Raw genomic sequence first — 19,330 nt, 5'->3', positions numbered from 1 at the left:
ATACCTTAACAGTGTGTGTAAAACCATTCTTAATGTAAATATCTTCTCAGTAGTTTCGGCCAATAGTTGGGATTATCCAGTACTATTTTTTTACTATTGACCTAAAAACTACTGTTCTACCCTGTGCCACCACAGAACAGTCACTGACCACTCCTGTCACCGATCAGCTGTTCCATGTCAATGGACCAGCTTTTCCTTTACCAAACTTCTCTGTCGAGACGTGACTGCTAATTTCATGCTGATTGACAGCCGGTTCCCTGCAATGAACATGATGTCTTTAATCACGCCCCATCCACAGAGCAGAGCAGAAGTGAAGCCGCTGTTTTGTTGAGGTGACACCAGTCGAAGCCACTGAAACACCTGCAAGAGTGGTCTGTGACCACTCTGTTCCCACAAAGATCTGCGCCGAGCACAACAAGCAGGTAGGTAGCAACTACCTACTTGTTAATTTTTAGGCCCATAGTAGAAAATGGTCTTCAATAAACCCTTTAATAATTTTTGAGATCTGTAGTACTGTACCAAACTCTAATGCTGTCTTCAGTAACATTTAGGTCATTAACAATACTTCAGCAAGTTTATTTGCACATATAATACTTACTCAACAGCATGTTTCATCCCAGTTCATTTACACCTTTACATTTGAAACTTTAAATCATGAACAACTGTGCCAAGTGATCTCCTGTCTATCAGTACAGTACATGTGTGGACAGGAAGTCAGTCTCTGACTTCTTATGAACTGTAGGATGATGTTATCATCATTCTCCACCTACCAAGTCTCTCATAGATGGTCTCAGATTCCTTTCTCCCAATTTTTCCCATTTGTTTCTCTCTATGTCTAAAACACAGATGAAGATATCATTCCTCCTTTATATAAGAGAGCAGTGAGATAATAGATGATTTCTTACAATAATTAGCTGCAATTGTAAAACTTCTGTCTCTTACACTTTCTTTATTGTTCATCAGTTCTGTAAGCTGAATCTCCAGTATTTTCTATGTGATACAGCTTTAACCTGTTTTGCCTGCCTCCTGCTTCTAAAATCTGACAGGGAGAAACCTATCACTAGCAGGAAGCAGAGGTGATGTAAAAAGTTGTATCACATAGAATACAATGAGTATCTGTAGGATAAAGTTGCAACACATAGGATTACACTCGACTATGTAGTGCAAAGAGATGGCAGTTCTGTCATTAATTTATCACTTTTTCAGGATTCATCAGGATTTAGAGCAAATCAAGGTGATAAGACGCCACTTTAAAGCCAGAGGTATCATGAGAACTATAGACTTTAGATTCATCCTTCGCCATTTTTTAATTGTTTTGCATCAAATTCTATAAAATTGAACACGTGGTTCATGAATTTTATGCAAAGTAAATAATGTTATTTATTTTTGTTTCCAACTTTTTTGCAACTGTTTAGCACTAAAATCTGGCAAGAGGGGACTGGAGTACATTTATGACAAATTTTGCAACTTTTTGAAAAGTTGCAATTGATTAGTCAGGCAAAAACCCCTGGACACCCTCAAACACTGCTCACAATGGTAAATATAAAAAATAGGCAAACACATAAGGCACAAACAAACAAAGAATGAACTAAAAACTTGAGAAAAATAGACGCAAATGCAATAATGTCTGAAATGGCACTTTAAGTAAAAGAATAATATTCAAGGCAAAAGAAAGAACCTGTACATTATTTCTTAACAGTGGCCTAAGCTGCTTAATATTGCCAAAAGACATGTTGTGACAATCAAATGCAAGCCATTTGGTCTTCATGGTACTTTCCTGAAAAAAAGCCACGTAAAAATATAAACTAGTAACTGACATAACTGACATTGCCTAGTTCACATTATTAAAAAGCATCATATTGTTTTGTGCCATTATTGTATAATATGTTGGAAATAATTTGATTCTATAATATTGAGCTATTAAAAGACTTGGTTATGTAATCTATGTTCAAAAGTATAGCAACGCATCAGAAGTGTTTTTTTTATTATGCCCTGATGTTCTGATTTTGTTATGCTATTATATATGCATTAAATCTCACATAATGATTATATTAATATTTTCAATTAAGAGCAAAATCTCAGATTCTGTGGAAAACTCTAGCATTTTCTTGGAACAGCACAACTCCATCGAATGTACATTGGCCGCAGTGGAGTTTTACAAGTCCAGTGTTATTACCGTATATACTCTTGTATAAGCCGAGTTTTTCAGCACTTTTCTTGTGCTGAAAACACCCCCCTCAGCCTATTCATGAGTCATTGTCCCATAAAGACTGCAAGGGAGGGGGAGCAGCAGGTCACAGAGGCAGGAGCCGGTGGCTGTGGCTGTAACTGTTATGACCTGGTGGTTAGGAGCACCCGAAGTGACCTGATGGTTAGAACAAAAAACCTGGGACAAGCTCTGAGGAAGTGGTAACTCTACTGACCGCAATCCCTAATCCTATCACACACACTAGAAATAGCCGTGGAGCGTACCTAACTCTCCCTAGACGCCTCTTCACAGCCTAAGAGCTAACTACCCCTAAAGATAGAAATAGCAGCCTACCTTGCCTCAGAGAAATTCCCCAAAGTAAAGGTAGCCCCCCACAAATATTAACTGTGAGTTAAGAGGGAAGTGACAAACACAGGAATGAAACAGATTTTAGCAAAGGAGGCTGAATCTTCTCTAGAAAGACAGAGGATAGGAAAGGGAACTATGCGGTCAGTATAAAAAACTACAAAAACCACGCAGAGTGTGCAAAAAGACCTCCACACCGACTCACGGTGTGGAGGTGCAGCTCTGCACCCCCAGAGCTTCCAGCTAGCAAGGAAATATCATAATAGCAGGCTGGACTGAAACATAGCATGTACTGAAAACTATATTCAAAAACCAATGAACAGCAAATGACTAGCAAGGACTTAGCTTCTGCTGGAGTAGTCAGGTCATCTGAGAATTCCAAGAGAGATCTGAACCAGTACTGAAACATTGACAGCTGGCATGGACTAACGACCTGGGCAGAGTTAAATAGGGAAGCCAGCAGCAGCAATAAACGAGGGCAGCTGAGAAAGCCAACCTCAAAGATCAGCAGTTCCACTCAAAGCCACCAGAGGGTGTCCAAGGACAGAACTCACCAAAGTACCATTCACGACCACAGGAGGGAGCCCGAGAACGGAATTCACAACAGTACCCCCCCCTTGAGGAGGGGTCACCGAACCCTCACCAGAGCCCCCAGGCCGATCAGAACGAGCCAAATGAAAGGCACGAACCAAATCGGCAGCATGGACATCGGAGGCAACAACCCAGGAATTATCCTCCTGACCATAGCCCTTCCATTTAACCAGGTACTGAAGCTTCTGACTCGAAATACGAGAATCCAAAATCTTCTCCACCACATACTCCAACTCCCCCTCAACCAACACCGGAGCAGGAGGATCAACGGAAGGAACCATAGGCGCCACATATCTCCGCAACAACGACCTATGGAACACATTATGGATGGCAAAAGAAGCTGAAAGGGCCAAATGAAACGACACAGGATTGATAATTTCAGAAATCTTATAAGGACCAATGAAACGAGGCTTGAACTTAGGAGAAGAAACCTTCATAGCAACATAACGAGAAGACAACCAAACCAAATCCCCAACACGAAGTCAGGGACCAACACAACGACGGCGGTTAGCAAAACGTTGCGCCTTCTCCTGAGACAACGTCAAATTGTCCACCACGTGAGTCCAAATTTGTTGCAACCTGTCCACCACAGAATCCACACCAGGACAGTCAGAAGGCTCAACCTGCCCTGAAGAAAAGCGAGGATGAAAACCAGAATTACAAAAAAAAGGCGAAACCAAAGTAGCAGAACTAGCCCGATTATTAAGGGCGAACTCGGCCAATGGCAAGAAGGTCACCCAATCATCCTGATCAGCAGAAACAAAGCATCTCAGATAGTTTCCAAGGTCTGATTGGTTCGTTCGGATTGGCCATTTGTCTGAGGATGGAACGCTGAAGAAAAAGACAAATCAATGCCCATCTTAGCACAAAAGGACCGCCAAAACCTAGAAACAAATTGGGAACCTCTGTCCGACACAATGTTCTCCGGAATGCCATGCAAACGAACCACATGCTGAAAATATAATGGAACCAAATCAGAGGAGGAAGGCAATTTAGGCAAGGGTACCAAATGGACCATCTTAGAAAACCGATCACAAACCACCCAGATGACAGACATCCTTTGAGAGACAGGAAGATCAGAAATAAAATCCATGGAAATATGTGTAGAGGGCCTCTTCGGGACAGGCAAAGGCAAAAGCAACCCACTGGCATGAGAACAGCAAGGTTTGGCCCGAGCACAAATCCCACAGGACTGCACAAAAGAACGCACATCCCGTGACAAGGAAGGCCACCAAAAGGACCTGGCAACCAAATCTCTGGTACCAAAAATCCCAGGATGACCAGCCAACACTGAACAATGAACCTCAGAAATAACCCTACTAGTCCATCTATCAGGGACAAACAGTTTCTCCACTGGGCAGCGGTCAGGTCTATCAGCCTGAAACTCCTGCAGCACCCGCCGCAAATCAGGGGAGATGGCAGACAGAATCACCCCCTCTTTAAGAATACCAGTCAGCTCAGGGACTCCCGGAGAATCAGGCAAAAAACTCCTAGAAAGGGCATCAGCCTTCACATTCTTAGATCCCGGAAGGTATGAGACCACAAAATCGAAACGGGAGAAAAACAGTGACCATCGAGCCTGTCTAGGGTTCAACCGCTTGGCGGACTCGAGGTAAGTCAGATTCTTGTGATCAGTCAGGACCACCACGCGATGTTTGGCTCCCTCAAGCCAATGTCGCCACTCCTCAAATGCCCACTTCATAGCCAACAACTCCCGATTGCCGACATCATAATTACGCTCAGCAGGCGAAAACTTTCTAGAAAAGAAAGCACATGGCTTCATCAAGGAGCCATCAGAACTTCTCTGAGACAAAACAGCCCCTGCCCCAATCTCAGAAGCATCAACCTCGACCTGAAAAGGGAGCAAAACATCTGGCTGATGCAACACAGGGGCCGAAGTAAAATGACGTTTAAGCTCCTGAAAGGCCTCAATGGCCGCAGGGGACCAATTCACCACATCAGCGCCTTTCTTCGTCAAATCAGTCAAAGGCTTAACCACACTAGAAAAATTAGCGATGAAGCGATGGTAAAAATTAGCAAAGCCCAGGAACTTCTGAAGACTCTTCACAGATGTAGGCTGAGTCCAATCATAAATGGCCTGAACTTTAACAGGATCCATCTCGATAGTAGAAGAGGAAAAAATGAAGCCCAAAAAGGAAACCTTCTGAACTCCAAAGAGGCATTTAGAGCCCTTCACAAACAACGCATTAGCACGAAGGACCTGGAACACCATCCTGACCTGCCTTACATGAGATTCCCAATCATCTGAAAAGACCAAAATATCATCCTAATATACGATCATGAACCTATCCAGATACTTCCGGAAGATGTTGTGCATAAAGGACTGAAACACAGATGGAGCATTAGAAAGCCCGAATGGCATTTCCAGGTACTCAAAATGGCCCTCGGGCGTATTAAATGCTGTTTTCCATTCATCGCCCTGTTTAATACGCACAAGATTATACGCCCCTCGAAGGTCAATCTTGGTAAACCAACTAGCCCCCTTAATCCGAGCAAACAAATCAGACAACAGAGGCAAAGGGTACTGAAATTTGACCGTGATTTTATTGAGAAGGCGGTAATCTATACAGGGTCTCAGAGAGCCATCCTTCTTGGCCACAAAAAAGAACCCTGCTCCCAACGGCGACGAAGACGGGCGAATATGCCCTTTCTCCAAGGACTCCTTTACATAACTCCGCATAGCGGCATGTTCTGGCACAGATAATTTGAACAGTCGGCCCTTAGGGAACTTACTACCAGGAATCAAATTAATAGCGCAATCACAGTCCCTATGAGGAGGTAGGGCACTGGACTTGGGCTCATCAAATACATCCTGGTAATCCGACAAAAACTCAGGGACTTCAGAAGGAGTGGAAGAAGAAATTGACATCAAAGGAACATCACCATGTATCCCTTGACAACCCCAACTAGACACAGACATTGATTTCCAATCCAGTACTGGATTATGAACCTGTAACCATGGCAAACCCAACACAACATCATGCAAATTATGCAACACCAAAAAGCGAATATTTTCCTGATGTGCGGGAGCCATGTACATGGTCAGCTGAGTCCAGTACTGAGGTTTATTCTTGGCCAATGGCGTAGCATCAATCCCCCTCAAGGGAATAGGACTCTGCAAAGGCTCCAAGGAAAAACCACAGCGCCTGGCAAACTCCAAGTCCATCAAGTTCAGGGCAGCGCCCGAATCCACAAATGCCATAACAGAGTAGGACGACAGTGAGCAAATCAGAGTAACAGATAAGAGAAATTTAGGCTGCAAAGTACTAATGGTGACAGACCTAGCGAACCTCTTAGTGCGCTTAGGACAATCAGAGATAGCATGAGAGGAGTCACCACAGTAAAAACACAGCCCATTCTGACGTCTGTGTTCTTGCCGTTCAGCTCTGGTCAAAGTCCTATCACATTGCATAGGCTCAGGCATCCGCTCAGAGGACACCGCCAAATGGTGCACAACTTTGCGCTCGCGCAAACGCCGATCAATCTGAATGGCCAAAGACATTGACTCATTCAGACCAGCAGGCGTGGGGAACCCCACTATAACATCCTTAAGGGCTTCAGAAAGACCCTTTCTGAAAATTGCTGCCAGGGCACACTCATTCCATTGAGTAAGCACAGACCACTTTCTAAACTTCTGGCAATATACTTCTGCCTCATCCTGACCCTGACATAGAGTCAGCAAGATCTTTTCTGCCTGATCCACAGAATTAGGTTCGTCATAAAGCAATCCAAGCGCTAGAAAAAATGCATCCACATTAAGCAATGCAGGATTTCCTGGCTCAAGGGAGAATGCCCAGTCTTGCGGGTCACCACGCAACAAAGAAATAACAATCTTTACTTGCTGAATGGGATCACCAGAGGAGCGGGGTTTCAGAGCAAGAAACAGTCTGCAATTATTTTTGAAATTCAAAAAGTTAGCTCTATCCCCAGAAAACAAATCAGGAATTGGAATTCTAGGCTCTAACATCGGATTCTGAACTACATAATATTGAATACTCTGCACCCTAGCAGTGAGTTGATCCACACAAGAGGACAAACCTTGAATATCCATATCTACACCTGAGTCCTGAACCACCCAGAGGTTGAGGGGAAAAGAAAGACAAAACAAGCTGCAAAGAAAAAAAAATTGACTCAGAACTTCTCTTATCCCTCTTTTGAGATGCATTAACACTTTGTTGGCCAGCTGTACTGTTATGACCTGGTGGTTAGGAGCACCCGAAGTGACCTGATGGTTAGAACAAAAAACCTGGGACAAGCTCTGAGGAAGTGGTAACTCTACTGACCGCAATCCCTAATCCTATCACACACACTAGAAATAGCCGTGGAGCGTACCTAACTCTCCCTAGATGCCTCTTCACAGCCTAAGAGCTAACTACCCCTAAAGATAGAAATAGCAGCCTACCTTGCCTCAGAGAAATTCCCCAAAGTAAAGGTAGCCCCCCACAAATATTAACTGTGAGTTAAGAGGGAAGTGACAAACACAGGGATGAAACAGATTTTAGCAAAGGAGGCTGAATCTTCTCTAGAAAGACAGAGGATAGGAAAGGGAACTATGCGGTCAGTATAAAAAACTACAAAAACCACGCAGAGTGTGCAAAAAGACCTCCACACTGACTCACGGTGTGGAGGTGCAGCTCTGCACCCCCAGAGCTTCCAGCTAGCAAGGAAATATCATAATAGCAGGCTGGACTGAAACATAGCATGTACTGAAAACTATATTCAAAAACCAATGAACAGCAAATGACTAGCAAGGACTTAGCTTCTGCTGGAGTAGTCAGGTCATCTGAGAATTCCAAGAGAGATCTGAACCAGTACTGAAACATTGACAGCTGGCATGGACTAACGACCTGGGCAGAGTTAAATAGGGAAGCCAGCAGCAGCAATAAACGAGGGCAGCTGAGAAAGCCAACCTCAAAGATCAGCAGTTCCACTCAAAGCCACCAGAGGGTGTCCAAGGACAGAACTCACCAAAGTATCATTCACGACCACAGGAGGGAGCCCGAGAACGGAATTCACAACATGTAACTGTGCCTGCTGCTAAAGAGAAATGAATATTCACTGCCCTGGCAGTCAATATTCATTTCTCTTAAAGCGTGCACAGTTACAACTGCCGGCTTCCAGCACACATCCTACTTACCTTCCCTGTGTGCCCTCACTACATCTCCTTCTGCTGCTAGCAGCTCCTGCGGCCAGGCAATCACATATCACCACTCATTAAGGTAATGAATATTCACCTGTTTCCACTCCCATAGTCGTGGAGTGAATATTCATTACCTTAATGAGTGGTGACACGTGATCGCTCGGCCTGAAGAGCTGCTGGCATCAGACATACATTGAAGGCGTGCAGAGAAGGTAAGAAGGATGTGTTTTTTTATAGGAACCATGCATATAAGGATAGGGGATAATTAGCCATGCAAACAGGGATGGGGAGCCATGCATACAAGGATGGGGACAGGGAGCCATGCATACAAGTATGGGGATGGGGAGCCATGCATACAAGGACAGGGATGGGGAGCCATGCATACAAGGACAGGGATGGGGAGCCAGGTGTTCCAGGACAGGGATGAGGGGACAATGCATACCCGGCTCATACTCGACTCAAGAAGTTTTCCCAGTTTTTCGTGGCAAAATTAGGTGCCTCGGCTTATACCCAGGTTGACTTATACTCGAGTATATACAGTAATTTGAATAGAGATGGATGTTCAGTACCCGACTGCATTAATCCCGCTGCCACCTCATAACCACTGAAGATGCTGCAATCCCTTGACCTACTGCCTCCTTCTACATTACCAAGTAGATTGTAATCCCATCAAGAAAAGGAATATATCTTGGTACCGTGTTAGCCAGTAGATAGAAAAATATTTAGAATTGAGAGTCCTCAGTGGTTGATACCTTTTAATGGCTAACTGAAAAGATGGTAACAAATTGCAAGCTTTCGAGACTACATACGTCTCTTCATCAGGCAAAGACTTAAACAAATTCTGAAGAATCACATATTTATGCACAACATAGTATAGAAAAAAAAAAAAAAAAAGGGAGAGGGGAAAAAAAACATGGATCGCCATACAATAAGAGACAAAAGAATGGATATACCTTTGGCAATACATTTCTGTCTCCCAAATCATAACATTATGGACATGAAATTACTTGTATTAAAGGGTAACTTCAAATCACAGAAAGACAGGAGAGTCTGGGAATATAAACTGATGACGACCTTTGACACTCTAAATGCAGGAATGAATGTGTCACACGGATTTATGTCTTTTTACATCAACTAATGAACTTGCCCATCAGACCATGTGGGGTCATCACAACAGAACCAGACCCTAATCACAGGACAATAAAACAATCCTTATCTAAGAATTGGCCCAATATTTATGGACGTAACTGTTTATCACCCATGGTAATTCTGCTTCATGTCACCTGTCTTATCCATGTTTTTTTCCCCTCTCCCTTTTTTTTTTTTTTTTCTATACTATGTTGTGCATAAATATGTGATTCTTCAGAATTTGTTTTAGTCTTTGCCTGATGAAGAGACGTATGTAGTCTCGAAAGCTTGCAATTTGTTACCATCTTTCAGTTAGCCATCAAGAAAAGGGTCATCTCCCCACTGTGCCAATCTATCAATGCTAGTTTGTTCATTGTAATTTATAAATGTATTTTGTATGCAAACCCTATTCACATTCACAGCACCATGGAATCAGTGGTGCTTTATAAAGAACTAAATAATAAAAGGCTATCAATATAAAAGTACTGGGCAAACCTTTAAAACATACAATTCTTTATAAATCTTTGTCAGTAGTCACTTTATTAAAGGGAATCTGTCACCTACTTTTTCGCATATAAGCTTCGGCCACCACCATCAGGGGCTTATCTACAGCATTCTGTAATGCTGTAGATAAGCCCCCGATGTAACCTGAAAGATAAGAAAAACAAGTTATATTATACTCACACTGCCCTGTTTGGGGCAGAGTAAAGTATTGCAGTGTGCAGGTGCCAGGAAAGGTCAAAGAAGCCCAGCGCCTGCGCACTGCAGTACTGTCTCTGCCCTCAGCAGGGCAGATAAAGTACGCCTGCACAGGAGCTGCGACAGGAAGCAAGGAAGAGGACGTCATTGCATGAAGATGGGAGGTGCCTGGACCCAGACCGCGGCGCCCATCGGACCAGGCCTCCCCGGACCGCCCCCCAGGTGAGTATAATGTAACTTGTTTTTCTTATCTTTCAGGTTACATCGGGGGCTTATCTACAGCATTACAGAATGCTGTAGATAAGCCCCTGATGGCGGTGGCCAAAGCTTATATACGAAAAAGTAGGTGACAGATTCCCTTTAATATCTGTAATAATTGAATAATAAAATTATTTATAATAACAAAACTACGGTAGCTACCAGGACAATGCTTTAACTTACAGTAGCTGACCAAATGGTTTTACATGAGAATACATGTAGTCCCCAAACCCTCCCCTACAAGAACATCTATTCTATAGCTTCTTTATAAAAAAACAGCAAAGTTTCTATTCTGCTTTTTTTTTTATAAAATAAGAACTATATGGTACATTACAAGCATTTCAGAATTTCTGTGACGTCAGTATTTTCTTGACTGGTCACAAATACAGAAATATAGCACTAATGGGATAAAATGGTTACTTAACCTTTTGTATAAAGGAATAGTAATCTCTTAAGGTCCTTATACACATTAGACTAATGCCGGATGAGCCCACCAATATTGAAGAGATCGGGTGACAGCCTAATATCTATGAAGCCGTCGGCTGACTGATGGTTGGAAAAAATGTTGATCACACATGATCGATTTTGGACCTCTGATTGCATTGTTCTTCCTGAGATAAACTGCTGGCAGATGTGTCATTCGGTGGCTTTCTCATAGAGACCACAGGAGTGCTCAGCTGAGCGAGTAGTGCACCTGTGTAAGGGAGTGTCGGTTGAGATATCTGTCAGCCGAATGTTTGGTCCAATTATCGTTCATCCGACAGCCATCAATGTGTAATACCAGCCTTAGCTAACCAGAACTGACTGAATTACATACACATCACAATCAAACCCTGTAGCTGAAATAATCATAGAATCATAGATGGTTAGAGTTGGAAGGGACCTCCAAGAACATCGAGTCCAACCGCTTGCTCAGTGCAGAACAGGATTCACTAAACCATCTCAGACAGATGTGTGTCCATCCTCATTAATCACCCTCGCTGCCAAAAAGTTTTTTCTGATATCTAATCTGTATCTTCTCCCTTTCAGTTTCATTCCATTGCTTCTCGTGTTTCCATGTACAAATGAGAAAAAGGATGATCCCGTTACACTGTAACATCACTTCAGATATTTGTAGACAGCTATTAAGTCTCCTCTTGGCCTTCTATTTTTCAAGCTAAACATTCCCTCGTAGTACATACTTTGCAGTCCGCTCATCATCCTGGTAACTCTTCTCTAAACCAGCTGTATTGACACTGGTATACTGTGTATGGGGGAGTTTTGACTCTCCACAGACAAATAATGGGGAAAATGATGATCAAGTGGTTTGAATTCAAATACTGATTTTTTTTTGCTTATTGGTAGATATAGACGTTAGATAACTGTCAAGTTAAATATTTGCTTAGCTAAGGGGTATAGCCACTTTTACATGGTGAATAGGCCATCAGTTACTGTACCTGAGACAAATGACAAAAATATGTGAATACAATGTTGTAACAATATGACCTTTCCTTAGAATATATGAACAAGAAGGGTTCTTAGGAGTTTAGCCAAATGGATTTTATAATTTTCCTAACATACTGAACAAAAAATGTTCCATCATGTCCAGTCTTACCTTTGAAAGGAAAAATGAGACATTTGCAGGAGGGAGGCTTGTATGGATGACAAGTTATAAATTTTGACTAGAATTATGTGTGTACTCAAACTGTTGAAACAAACATTATGGTACTTGTTACTAGACTTTATAGCTCCAAACTAGCATATAAACACTTTGAATGATTCTGGAGTCGATGATTGTTGGTGTTTAAGTTAAAAGTTTCTGAACTGCAACATAAAGCTCAAATCACATTGTCTAATATTAGGCATACGGGTCAAAAGTATTTTGAGATCTATATTTAAGACTGCAATTTTTGCTACAGATTTTTCTCAATTTATACAGACTGGATGATGTGTTCATGTGAACAGGACATTAACATGAACAGACATGTAGAAAACTACTATATGTCTTTTGTCATTTATATATTTACTAGATGGTGGCCCGATTCTAACGCATCGGGTGTTCTAGAATATGCATGTCCACGTAGTATATTGCCCAGTGACGTAGTATATTGCCCAGTCACGTATTATATTGCCCAGCCACGTAGTAAATTGCCCAGCGACGTAGTATATTGCCCAGTCACGTAGTATATTGCCCAGTTACGTAGTATATTGCTCATTGACGTAGTATACAGCACAGAGCCACGTAGTATATTGCCCAGGGACGTAGTATATTGCCCAGTTACGTAGTATATTGCCCAGTGACGTAGTATACAGCACAGAGCCACGTAGTATATTGCACAGCGAAGTAGTATAGAGCACAGAACCACGTAGTATATTAGCCAGTCACGTAGTATATTGCCCTGCCACGTTTGTCACAGGTTAAAAAATAAAAAATAAACATATACTCACCTTTCCGAGGGCCCCTTGTAGTCCACGGCAGCTTCCGGTCCCAGGGTTGGTCTGAGCGCAGGTCCTGTGATGACGTCACGGTCACATGACCGTGTAGCGGTCACATGACCGTGACGTCACGTCAGGTCCTTGCCGCGCAGGACTTGTGATGACGTCGCGGTCACATGACCGTGACGTCAAGGCAGGTCCTGCTGCCATACCATCTTTGCCACCGCAAGCTGCAACGGAAGATGGTGGGCGGCGCGAGCGGCTCAGCGGACTACAGAGGGTGAGTATAGCAGTTTTTTTTTTTTATTTATTATTTTTAACATTACATTTTGTACTATTGATGCCGCATAGGCAGCGTCAATAGTGCAAAGTTGGGGACACACAGGGTTAATAGCGGCGGTAACGGAGTGCGTTACCCGCGGCATAACGCGGTCCGTTACCGCCGGCATTAACCCTGTGTGAGCGGTGTTTGCGGGCGCCGGGCAGTGAGTGCGGGGAGTAAGGAGCGGCCATTTTTTTCTGGACTGTGCGCGTCGCTGATTGGTCGCGGCAGCCATGACAGGCAGCTGCCGAGACCAATCAGGGAACGAATAACCGTGACAGAAGGACAGAAAGACGGAAGTACCCTTAGGCAATTATATAGTAGATACCTTTTATCTCTTTGCAGTGACCAACCAAATGTCAGTGGAAATAGACTTCTAGATGGGTATAAAAAAGGTGGACTAGATTGGGTATAGTCCAATATGTGTTTCTTGGCCTTGCCTTGAACTCAACACAAAAATTGAGACCTTAACTGTATTTTGCTGTCTTCTGAGCATCGTCTGTTTTATGAAAACCATCAAGCTGTTTTCTCTTACCAACTAAGGAAGTTTTAACATTAATCCCTTAACATACAAGTGCTATAAATGTAAAGTGCTTGGTCTTGTGCGTTAATTCCGAACCATTGTAAATTTATGCAATAATGCTAAAACTCCTGCAATATAGCAACAGTGGGTTAGTCCCCGACTGTCATACACAGCACAGGACTGGAAAAAAGACAGAAGTGGCTTATTACTAGTGTTGAGCGATACCGTCCGATACTTGAAAGTATCGGTATCGGAAAGTATCGGCCGATACCGGCAAAGTATCGGATCCAATCCGATACCGATACCCGATACCAATACAAGTCAATGGGACTCAAGTATCGGACGGTATTCCTCATGGTTCCCAGGGTCTGAAGGAGAGGAAACTCTCCTTCAGACCCTGGGATCCATATAAATGTGTAAAATAAAGAATTAAAATAAAAAATATCGCTATACTCACCTCTCCGACGCAGCCTGGACCTCAGCGAGGGAACCGGCAGCGTTGTTTGTTTAAAATTCGCGCTTTTACTTGGTTACGTGAAGTCCCGGCTTGTGATTGGTCAGGGCGGCCATGTTGCCGGGACGCGGACCAATCACAGCAAGCCGTGACGAAATTACGTCACGGCTTGCTGTGATTGGTCCGCGTCCCGGCAACATGGCCGCCATTAACCAATCACAAGCCGTGACGTCACGGGAGGCTGGACACGCGCGCTTTTTAAAATACGCGCATGTCCAGCCTTCCGTGACGTCACGGCTTGTGATTGGTTAATGGCGGCCATGTTGCCGGGACGCGGACCAATCACAGCAAGCCGTGACGTAATTTCGTCACGGCTTGCTGTGATTGGTCCGCGTCCCGGCAACATGGCGCCGTGACCAATCATAAGCCGGGACGTCACTGGAGGCTGGACACGCGCGCTTTTTAAAATACGCGCATGTCCAACCTCCCGTGACGTCACGGCTTGTGATTGGTTAATGGCGGCCATGTTGCCGGGACGCGGACCAATCACAGCAAGCCGTGACGTAATTTTGTCACGGCTTGCTGTGATTGGTCCGCGTCCCGGCAACATGGCGCCGTGACCAATCATAAGCCGGGATGTCACTGGAGGCTGGACACGCGCGCTTTTTAAAATACGCGCATGTCCAGCCTCCCGTGACGTCACGGCTTGTGATTGGTTAATGGCGGCCATGTTGCCGGGACGCGGACCAATCACAGCAAGCCGTGACGTAATTTCGTCACGGCTTGCTGTGATTGGTCCGCGTCCCGGCAACATGGCCCCGTGACCAATCATAAGCCGGGACGTCACTGGAGGCTGGACACGCGCGCTTTTTAAAATACGCGCATGTCCAGCCTCCCGTGACGTCACGGCTTGTGATTGGTTAATGGCGGCCATGTTGCCGGGACGCGGACCAATCACAGCAAGCCGTGACGTAATTTCATCACGGCTTGCTGTGATTGGTCCGCGTCCCGGCAACATGGCCGCCCTGACCAATCACAAGCCGGGACTTCACGTAACCAAGTAAAAGCGCGAAATTTAAACAAACAACGCTGCCGGTTCCCTCGCTGAGGTCCAGGCTGCGTCGGAGAGGTGAGTATAGCAATATTTTTTATTTTAATTCTCTCTTTTACACATTATTACATTAATGTTGTTGCGATACCCGATACCCGATACCACAAAAGTATCGGATCTCGGTATCGGAAATTCCGATACAGCAAATATCGGCCGATACCCGATACTTGCAGTATCGGAATGCTCAACACTACTTATTACCACTTCTGTCTTCTCGTCTGTCAAATATAGAGCATAGTGAGAACTATGTTCACCTGATCTCTGGGTATACCAGAGCTTCTGCGTCCTAGTAAAACCTAGATCAGCTCTACAAGTGAGTTCTGTTCCAGTGAACTGTTAAAAAATCTAAAAAAAACACACCTAAACCAAACATGTGCGTATAATAATTTAAATATATTTCACAAAGCTCTAAAAAATACAGCCAAGTCAATAAAAAATATATCTGTTACAAAGAGGAGAGGCAAAAACAAAAATAAATTGGCAGGTAAATTAAGGTCCACACAGGCCAGGTCACTAAGGGGTTAAAACATGTCTTATTTACATTGATCGCATTATAAAACAGTCTAGCCAAAAAATACAAATCTGTTAAATTAACACTATGGTTGTTTGTATAGTAATAATTTATTTAATGTGACTAATTGATAGATTTATAAGTAAGCAAGTGCACATTGTTTCCGCTGCCACTTTTCCTAATTTATTATGTATTGTGATCCATGGGAAACAAACACTTCCCCATGTGACAGAGCTCAAACAATAACCAGTCTTATGTAGAAAGTATACTTTTATAATTGTGCTTGATGAATTTATCTTTCTTTGTTAGTCTGTGTAATATATTTCCTATTTTCTCCTCCACTTAGATCTCTTATGTCACGTGAGTCACTTGCCTCCACAACTTTAAGCCTATCAGAGAGTCATACTACAATGAGCGTTAAACAGGAATGGTGCCATGGATATAGAGTTCATGCTTTTAATCATGGATCTCAAACCAGTAGCGAACCTGGAGATCTACTGAGCATCCCTCCAGGAACTCCTATGTCCAACAACAGTGTCTCAAATTCATTGCCCTCATATCTGTTTGGAATGGAAAATAACTCTTCTCCCTATCCCAGTCCTAGACATTTTTCTCCAAGATCATATTCAGCACGGTCAAAGAAAAGAGCTCTTTCCTTGTCTCCTTTATCTGATGGTATAGGAATTGATTTCAATACTATTATCCGCACTTCACCAACTTCGTTAGTTGCCTACATAAATGGGTCAAGAGCTTCCCCGGCAACCATCTCACCTCAACCAGAAGTTTATGGGCATTTTTTAGGAGTCAGAGGTAGCTGTATTCCTCCGACATGTGCTGGATCAAACTCCCAGAAAAGCCTTTTAGCGATCAATGATAATGTGTCACTTGAAGAGAATGTAACTGAATATCAGCGCATGCAGCAGTTGGAACAAAACAGTCTGCCAGCTGATGCTATGAACAATATGGTAGTACGACACAATGTTGGACTAAATGAAGGACAAACAATTGGGATTTTAAAGAGTGAACGGTTGGATGATTATTCAAGTGGTGCAATGGACATAACTTCTCAGCCTTCTCTTCCTCTCACAGCAACTCCTGCCCATCAAGGTCCACCGCCGCCTTATCATGTCCATCAACACATGCATCAACATGAACTTTTAAACCCATCCCACCAGCTCTCACTCCCACCTCCTGGACAGGTTCCCTTACTAGAAGAAGAAGGAGAAATAGATGATTTTAATGGTAAGCATTGCTGCAGGTGGATTGACTGCAGTGCTTTATATGATCAGCAGGAGGAACTTGTAAGGCACATAGAAAAGGTTCATATAGATCAGCGGAAAGGGGAGGACTTTGCTTGTTTTTGGGCAGGATGTCCCCGAAGATACAAGCCATTTAATGCTCGTTATAAACTTCTCATTCACATGCGGGTCCACTCTGGAGAGAAACCAAACAAATGCACGGTAAGTTTGATGCAATTGCATGCATGCACCTTTGCTTGTAAGCCTGTATTTTCAGATCTTAGAAAATCACATAACTCGGTTGCAGTTAAGAGTAAATGTACTTTTGCATGATTAAAGTCATAGTACCTTAAACAGTGTAGATGGATGGGATCCATGTCCTGAGACCCCCACAGACTGTTCTGTAAACTGTGCATAAGTGCTCAGCTTCTGCATGTGCATGCACACAATGGTTTAAAGAGCTACAACCTTCCAGGGTTAGGAAAAAGGTTCTACCTCTTTTTACAAGTAGCACCACAATTGTCCATAGGTTAAGTCTGGTATTGCAGCTCATGCATATTTTTTGTTTAGACTTTTTTCTAATATTGGAAAACTTCTTAAAGGGGGTTTCTGGCCATAGAAAAATGTAAATTGATTTGGCTATCTATGTAATAAATGCCATAAACACTCCCCCGTTCCATCTGTATTTGAGTTTTAGTTCCCTTTCATCCCGCTGCAGCTTTTATTGTGGTTTATTATTGTTTACATCATGAACTTCCTGCCAGTCCTCCCTTTCTGCATTTCCCAAGAGGCATAGCTATATCCTTCTCACAACATATACACTCCCACATCAGTGTCCACCCACTCCACCTGCAGAGCAACATTTAAAGTCTCCTATATCAACTTAAAATGGCTAAATCGCTGCACATACAGTTTCTCCTTCCTAACACTTCCACTTCACCTGGTATGAGACTCTCATACTAGGTCAGTAATGTTACATGTGGTGACTCTGCCTAGCTCAGTGTACTGTAGTGGAGCAATTTAATATATTATATTGTCTTGTATTATAATGTACTCTAACACTCTGGATTGGAAGCAGAGTACACCATTCTGCCTAAAATCACAAATGAATAAGGTTACTATGTAGAGCCTGCAATGTGCTCTCCTTCCCTGTGCACATCTCCAGTCACTCTAATCTTGCCAAGTATCTCATTCTCAATGACAGCACAATTCAGAGCAAGCTGACATTTAAAGTACAGACAGGAAATCTCTGTGCTGTGAAGAGTCTATAGCAGGTAATAATGGGTTGGGGATCGCATCAGCAAATAAGACAGCTCAGGAACAGAGCAACATTTAAATGGCATGTAAATTATGATGTGACTCCACTTCCGATGGTCTTTCTGGAGCTTCAATAATCTGTTTTGTGTGCCCAGAAAACCCATTTAGCATGTATATATTCCATATGCATTGTAAATTACCAATTTAATGTGAATATTCTGTAACTATATGCAGCTATGTTTGCCTTGTATAGTGAAATATCATCACATTTGTATGCACAGTTTAGTCTTGTAAATATCATTTGGTTGTAACTATGCATAAAATAATTTTAAGCAGTAAAGTGAAAGAGTTTAATTCCCATACACAAACTTTGGTGAGATTAAATCCTTGTTGGTATATGTGGATACTATTTTCATAAATGTAGAGGCAGAGCTACAGTTTCTGAACCCGAAATCAAAATCTGTAATACAGCCCTGCATGTGCTGTGTGCCCTATATAGTATTGGTGTTCTCCACTTATGTGGAAGGCAAGCTTTTGGATACATGGCCTCATTGAGTCCACTACCTCTTCTCCTCCTATAGTTACTATCCCAGATAAATGAACTTGTTACAAGTATTGATATAAAAGAACTTGCAAAATGGCTTCTCAGCTGCACGAGGTAATCATTTTTCAGAGGACAGTTTTTAATTTCAAGAATCAACGAAGATATGTCAAAGATATCTTTCCAAAATCTGGAAAGATATCTTTGGCATAGCACTATTTGGTTCACAGAGGTGTTTTTGGTATAGACATTAACTGTACATAAGAGATTCAGCTAGAAATAGAATACTTTTAGAATGTACCTGTAATTATGAGAAAATATGTAGAGCTGTAGCTAAGATTTGTACTGCATGATTGCACTACACGCTTCTACCAGAAAGAAACAGTTTTCTTCAATTCTACTTTTGATAACTCTTGAGATTTTATGATACCAGAAACATTGGCATGGATTTCCCCCCTTCCCTTAGTGTTGGTGATCATACATACTAGATCTCCCCTCCAGACTTGTCCATACACACGAATGCTCAGTTCCACTCAGTATTCATGGTAACTCTCTGGGGACAGCAGA

At 42.8% G+C, this 19,330-nt stretch overlaps 1 protein-coding gene across 1 annotated transcript in view; it reads left to right on the top strand.

Moving 5' to 3' along the window:
• GLIS3 (GLIS family zinc finger 3) overlaps positions 1-19,330 on the top strand; it is a 615,191-nt gene that overhangs the window by 170,378 nt on the left and 425,483 nt on the right. The window contains exon 4 of the mRNA XM_077249138.1: positions 16,074-17,187. Within this exon, the coding sequence (XP_077105253.1) occupies positions 16,074-17,187 (1,114 nt within the window). The remainder of the gene's footprint in view (positions 1-16,073; positions 17,188-19,330) is intronic.

This window comes from Ranitomeya variabilis, chromosome 1 (assembly GCF_051348905.1).
Source record: "Ranitomeya variabilis isolate aRanVar5 chromosome 1, aRanVar5.hap1, whole genome shotgun sequence".
Classification (NCBI taxonomy): Eukaryota; Metazoa; Chordata; class Amphibia; order Anura; family Dendrobatidae; genus Ranitomeya; species Ranitomeya variabilis.
The sequence above is the reverse complement of the archived record's forward strand: the minus strand, read 5'-3'. Positions and strand labels throughout refer to the sequence as shown.